This window comes from Atta colombica, unplaced genomic scaffold (genome assembly GCF_001594045.1).
Source record: "Atta colombica isolate Treedump-2 unplaced genomic scaffold, Acol1.0 scaffold216, whole genome shotgun sequence".
In the NCBI taxonomy this organism is placed as follows: Eukaryota; Metazoa; Arthropoda; class Insecta; order Hymenoptera; family Formicidae; genus Atta; species Atta colombica.
This window is the reverse complement of record NW_017259312.1, coordinates 305,447-312,447: the sequence shown is the minus strand read 5'-3', so window position 1 is coordinate 312,447 and position 7,001 is coordinate 305,447. Positions and strand designations below refer to the sequence as shown.

The 7,001-nt window shown below is 36.3% G+C and overlaps 1 protein-coding gene across 1 annotated transcript in view; it reads right to left on the bottom strand.

Moving 5' to 3' along the window:
• Positions 1–2,670: 2,670 nt before the first annotated feature.
• LOC108687771 overlaps positions 2,671–7,001 on the bottom strand; it is a 10,076-nt gene continuing 5,745 nt past the window's right edge. The window contains exons 2-4 of the mRNA XM_018193720.1: positions 4,701–4,967; positions 3,870–4,133; positions 2,671–3,216 (exon numbers count right to left, since the gene is read on the bottom strand). Of these exons, the coding sequence (XP_018049209.1) occupies positions 3,094–3,216; positions 3,870–4,133; positions 4,701–4,910 (597 nt within the window). The 5' untranslated portion in view covers positions 4,911–4,967 and the 3' untranslated portion in view covers positions 2,671–3,093. The remainder of the gene's footprint in view (positions 3,217–3,869; positions 4,134–4,700; positions 4,968–7,001) is intronic.

Genomic DNA, 7,001 nt, shown 5'->3' with positions numbered 1-7,001 from the left:
ATATATATATATTATACATATATGATATAAAATATTAATCTTTAAATTTATTTAAATACTTTTACAGGATTTTTTAGATTAAATATTTTTTGATTTAATTCATAACTGACTTATTTTATCTAAAATTGATTGTAAAGAATAAATAATCACAATCTGTACAATATTCCTGAATAACAGAATTAAGGATTTGTAGCAGAATTAAGGATTTGTTTTATTACTTTTTAAGTCGCGAAACTTAAAAGATAAAAGGATCTCTTTAAAAGACTTTGTATGGTTTTAAAGTTAGATACGAAGTACGAGTACAAGTATTTTGGGGACATTCTGTATAAAAGGAAGTACGGCAATATCGTGTAGTCTGCGTATAATTGTCTCCTTTTCGCGCTGTGAGATATAAAAGAAATGATTCTCGTAAAAACAAGTATAGGCAGGTACTGTGTGTTATGTTTCGCTGGAATTCTTTTCGATCACTACTTTGCCCTTCAAGGGTCCATGATTAACGTCGTCGAGCTCGCGAATTCGACGATCTCATCTAAAATACTTTCATGTGTTTCATGAGTTTTCGATTTTTTCGAACGTATCTTCACGGAAAATCACTACACTTAACATATGTTAGTTATTATTTAACTACTTTTCTCCCCGATAGAAAACTGTAAGAGATCTTTGCACTTCCCAACACTCGTTCCTTTTAAAACAACTTTACAAAGGATTGGAGTTCTTTCGGCGCGAGTATATTATTCATTAGTTCCTTTTGACACGCGTAAATAATATGGAAAACACTTTGTTTTATCTGATAATGATCTACATTCGACGATAAGTCTGGATAAGTCGGCGCATTCGCGTAGTATAATTTAGAATCTTGATATGTATACGAAAAGTATACCAAAAACGTCTTACAATGAAATTACAAAGTTCAAAGTGTACAGGCTCGAAAGATTCAACGCTGAACAAATAATTTCGTGCGTTGAAAAACGGTTGGAAATTGTTATAAAAATTGTATATTCAGTTTTCCTTCAATGTAGAACATGTCTAACGCAACATGAAACTGCAATTCATACAGTTATCATTGTAATTACTGTTAATATAATTACTGTCATACAACTGTCGATGTAATTATTATTATGTTTGACACAACGAGGATAATGGAAAATACACATATTTTGAATGCGTAAGCCGGTTTAAAAGAATTTCCACGTAAAATGATTTTTATCATTCGAATTTTTACGGGAGAATATATGAAGCCCGCGTCTCATCCAATGGAATAACTGATTCTCTGCGCTTATATGCGAGGATTTTATTAAATTTTTCATGCTCTGGATTCTCTTTCTTTATAATATGTTAAGCACATGCCACTAAATAAAAGTAATAAAGTTTAACCCTCCGGAATAGATGATGAATCTATTGAATTTATTCAATTATAAATCTCTGTCAAACAATTCAATTTTCTTATGTTACAAATGGATATATATTTGGATTATTCTTATTAAAATATTTTTAAAAAATATAAGAATGTATAATAATAATTGACAATAAGAGTGCAGTAAATGATATGTAAATTATATGTTGTGTATTATAATTTTGAATTTAAAATAATACATAATTAGACGAGATTAGAATGGACGTTTCGGTTCTGCTTCAAGTCATCCTCAGCGATGTTATGTAATACGTGTAGTATACGATAATCTCATGTTTTCAGGACAAACATTGAAGAGAGTTTCAAGGCTGGGTGGTTATGAAAATCCCAAAGATGTGAGGGCGAAAACGAAACTTTGAAAATGAATCGAACAGCCAAACATGTGTACAACAGTGATGTTATCAATAAATTAATGTATAAAGATTCAAAATAAAGTCAAAAATTTAAACGGTTAAATTTGTAGCATTGTAAACGATATATTTAGTATTCAGTTGTTTATATAAATTATTTTAGCTTCTTAATTAGTGCCTTTTAATTAACGTTGCTTTTACATTAAATGAGTCTCATAAATTTAGCGTCAATAGCTGTGTTACAGATTTTGTCAGCTCCGGAAGATTAAATATTTACTTTTTTATTTCTTAAAACTCGAGAGGAAAATTTCGATATGTTGTAGAAATTAATTGAGAAAATTTTGTAATTAATCAATTATGTTTATGTGTATTATTTTAAAAAATGATAATTGAATATCGAATTAAGGCGCTTTATTTGTTTCTTCATGTGTGTGCGTGTCTTTTTAACTCTGTCACTCTGTCGTAAAACTCCAATTGGAACGAGTGCAATGCAATTGACAATTATAAAGCGCACATCGATGACTCTCTACGTTTAATCTTGAAGCACCATTCTTAACAAATCTTTAAATCATGATAAAGATAAACGACTCGCGTCGCAATGTTACCATAAAGTGGCCTTGCACGTTGCGCTAGTTGATACGCTCTTTGCAACGTAGTATGACACATATTACATCGAATGCTGAAAAAATAAGTCTGCAAAAAAGATGAGGATACATTTGAATGTTAGTCCATATTTAAACAATTTAAATATATGGCAATAGAAAATTTTCAGTGTTCTTTTAGATTCTTAAAAGAGATTTTCAAAAGCGTAAAAAGATGTTGAAAACGTTTTATTGGAAGATGATATTCAAATTGTTCAAAATTGTGTACTGTTCAAATGTATCTCCTTCTATTTTATTTTATGTCCGATGAACAGCTCTTATGCAAAGAAGAAGCAAGAATTTTTCTTTTGTTTCCTTTTCGTATAAGAACAGCGCAATTATACATTGGTTATCTTTGATGTGCTCTTGTGTACACAGACTTAGTAGTCTAATCTCAAAATAATTTATCTCGCATCTTTGTATGCCGTAAAGCGTACGATATTTCCCTTATATTTCATCGCGCGCATGAGTAGCTTCTCTTTCTTTCTCTTATGTTGAAATACACGCAGATGTCTCACCCATGACATTGCGACATATCTTGTACAGAATATAAATGCATGAAGCTCCCCCGTCGTTCTTTAGGCGCTGATTCCCGTTTTGTGCGTGTAATCAGGTAGACGTCTTTCTACATGTAGTCAGGTAGACATCTTTCCCGTCGAGGGAAGAAGCGAAACCGGAAGAATGCGGCGATTTAAAGAAGGGCGCAGGCGGTGCCATGCATCACCTCGGAGATGAACATCGGCGTACCGGCGCTAAGACCGCCATCGCCCTTTGCTTGCTCGTCCTTTTCATAGTCGCAGTCGAAGTAATGGCTCTGCGACAGAACGCGACATTTTGTAATTACGTGATGACAGCTTGCACTATTCCGAATTTCAAATATGAAATTCGCGAGTCAACAAAATTATTTCTATTTCATCAATCATTCTAATTTCAATTTCTCTCTCTTTCTTTGTCAGTTTTATTTGAAAACAAAAAATTTGCAACGTTTATATATTTTTAGTATCGATACAATGACAGACTTTGAAAGGCTTTTTTCCACTTAGTGATGCAAGTCAATATAAACATCATTCTATCTTTCTTGGCATTCAATAAATAAGATAGAACGATACTTATGTCGACTTTGTCATCAAATGAGAAGTATTCTAGACTACTCACTTCGATTATTTTGCATGTGATAGAAAGAGACAAAAATGTCGAGAAGTCCTTGTCCATCTATTCGTATGTGTATTGTATGATATTAGATGTATACGTATTGTATGATATTAGATGTATATGTATGAATAGGTGGACATAGAAATGGTAAGTTATTATTAGATCAAACGTAGCGACAAAGTGATCAATTTTGCAATGTAAGATTTAATATCTCGATCCAATTTACTTTTTTCTTTTTTTAATTCTGAGAATTTTCGAGACTTGAATCTATCTAAACTTTTATCTCGAATAATAGGAAAGACTTTATAAATATACCTGGCAATCCAAACATCTGCAATGATCACTCATTTTGCAAGTTATGCCCCACTGCTTTGCCATCGCTTTGTAGAATTCTTTGCTCGATTTATGGAGTATTTTCTTGGCTGCTTTTTTGTCCCCACCTCTTGGACCGCCACTGCCATCGTCACCTCCATCACCATCTTCAGCCTCCTCCGTACTTTTTTCGTTATTGGGAACCTGTTTTTCCATATTTTCCTCCTTTGCTTCTCGTAATGCAATGGCCGATGATTCCATTCGTGTCTAAATAATTATATTTTATAATTGAGAAAAATGGAAAAGTGATAGGATAAGGGCAAAAGATATTGAACTTCGGGATGCCGAAATTTTTATTAATAAGAAATTATGTGAAGCGATATTTTATACGCGTAAGTGAAATGCTTTGATAGAATACAGCCTGTGACAAGTGATCGCTACTGGCTATCGATACTATAGCTGTACGTGTGACGCGACTATTTGTTACAATGCGATGTATGGACAACGTGGCGCGAATTATCACACAGCGGATCACAGGGAACTATACAGTCCACGTGTATGTCGTTAATCCCGCGTGTTATATTTTCCATCAGAGAACTGTCATGGATATCGACCTCGCTTCGGGCCGCATGTTTTGTATTTCGCGATATATCCCAGGTAGAATTCGAGCGTATTGCTATGCGTATAATCCTTGAAACTGAATTCGGATCGCGTAAACAGTTCTCGATTGACGCAATCGAGAATGTCGACTATATTATTTTTTAGTCCCATCTGGTATATAATCCGTATCGAGAACGATCAATTAAATTTCCATCCGAGGTATGGCGCACTCACCTCTTCGAGAACGTGTTCGTACGAGGGTGGAGGTGAGCTGGGAATTGTTTGCTCGTTTCTAACCGACAAACAATTCTTGTCCATTTCCGTCTCGGATGCATCCGCAAACTCGTCTGTACCTGACGGCAACGACTGATTAATTTGCCGCTGCTGTTCCTCGGATTCCACGCTGTTGCTGCGACTATCGCCGGAACTGCGCGATTTCAGCATCTTCGAGAAACGGAGCTTGAACGGCGCCAGCTTGACGAATTTCTTCGTTCTCGTGGCCTATGAAGAGGACGAGTTTTCATTTGCGAATTAATCGCGAGATGGATTTTTCAAGAAGTCATTTTGCAAGAGTAACGAACATATTCGAGGATTCGCGGATATAAAGTGAAATGTTTGTTCTATATTTCCAATTTTTTAAATAATAGTTGCACAAGTCTGTGATATTTAATATGAGAATTTGTGTAAACAATACTTTGAAAAGAAAGAAGTGAGAGATATGTCAACTTCAATGAAAAAAAAGATTTTGTAATAATTGACAAGAATGCAAGATTCGAGTAGAAAAGCAAAAAAATATTAAAAAAATTAAAAATCAATACGCGCGCGGACCGGATGTAAAATAGAGGAGAAAAATGAAAACTTCGTTTTTGATTGATAACAACTTGAAATTTTTGAAATAGGTGACTCAGCTCGGAACGAGAACTTTACTCTATACCCGCGAGATCACGCAACTGCACCGGATGCATCTGTCGTTGACCTACTGACCGAGTTTGCGGATATTGGCGGTCGACGTACCGCCGCCACTCGACTTGGTGCATTTGCGGCCGACTTTACAGACGCGAAGCTTACCCCGCCCTTAAGCTCCTTCCGGAAAGGAGAGGTCGGTGGAATCGAGGACAAGCCCGAACGATGATTTTGGCACGTTGTACCGCTCGATATTATCATTTCGATTTTGATGCGGCGCAACGCATAAAAATAATATTTGCCATCGCCGTTAGTTCTCTGCTTCAAATAAAATATAAAATCAGCTTTCGGAATTACTATTAAAACATTGTTATTAATAAAATCATATGCGCACATTGGTATTTCAATCCAAACTGTTTGAATTTGTTGGAGCCGTTATTAATTAAATGAATTTCATTTTTGAACGTGATGGATGAAGGATAATAAGATTTCGAATTTCATATTGCAAGTTTCCGGGATAAACGCAGAAGATTGAAATGCTAGTCTTCATCATCATGTTGGAGTAAAACCGCCAGATAAATCGATAAGCTAATAAAGACTGAGCTAGAAATCATCTATCGCATCTCTCCTGCAAACGAAGTAAGTTTTACTTAAAGTCAGGCCTCCTACCGATGTTCAAATTGTGTCACCGGATCCTTGCGCTTGACAAAGTCAAGAACAATAGTTCTTGACAACAGACGGTTTTCCAATACGTATTCGCAAGTGGAACAAACCTATTTGCGGCCGGACGTGTCGAGATGCCATAAACGACAACTGTTGTTGAGATTTCGCGAGTGACGGAGATCATTCGGAATTTTGGACAGTGTCGTTCCTTGCAACGGAATTGCATCTCTCGAAATAATCTTTTTCCTCTCGCTCATGCACGTGGAGACATAATGCTAGAATTACAATCCTAGCGTGTGATTGCGAAGAAAGTATGAAGACCATCGTGCTCGAACAAAAGATAACGAGAGCTTAAAAGTATTCGAAAACTTGAGGAAGCTACGCTTCTCAAACTTAACAGAGGATTAAGAAAATTTAACGTTAAGTTTTGTATCAGTTGCAGCGGGAATAAAGAAACTTGTTTCATTCTGTATAATCAATTCCGTGGATATTTAATTATCAAAAACATTTAATTTAATACAGAAAACTCCGTCGCACGCGTGAAACACAGCTCCAAGTTTTAATCGGAATGTGAAATGTAACTCGTGCAAACAGACGAGCGTAAAACTCTGATGAAAAATTCCATCTGGACAGAAATCACTGCTCAACGGATAAGATAGACGGATAGAGCGACGTTTTATCGTACAAATGAAACAGGCGACAAAGTAGGTTGCATCGTTCGGTGAGAGAAGTGAGAATCCACGCGTTTTCATCCACCCTCTCGCGCCTTTCTTTCCTTCCCCCTCCTCCTCTCCCTCCCCCTTCTCCTGCGCAGGACTGGACGGCGTGTCAGTGGCCCGAGCTAGTACCAACGCACTCCCATCCTGGGCCAACACCTCTCGTCCTAGTTTCCTTCTCGCTTGGCTTCATCCACCCCTTGCCACTTTCATCCCTGTCCAGGGGGTACCTATCAACCGATCCCTCTCTCTC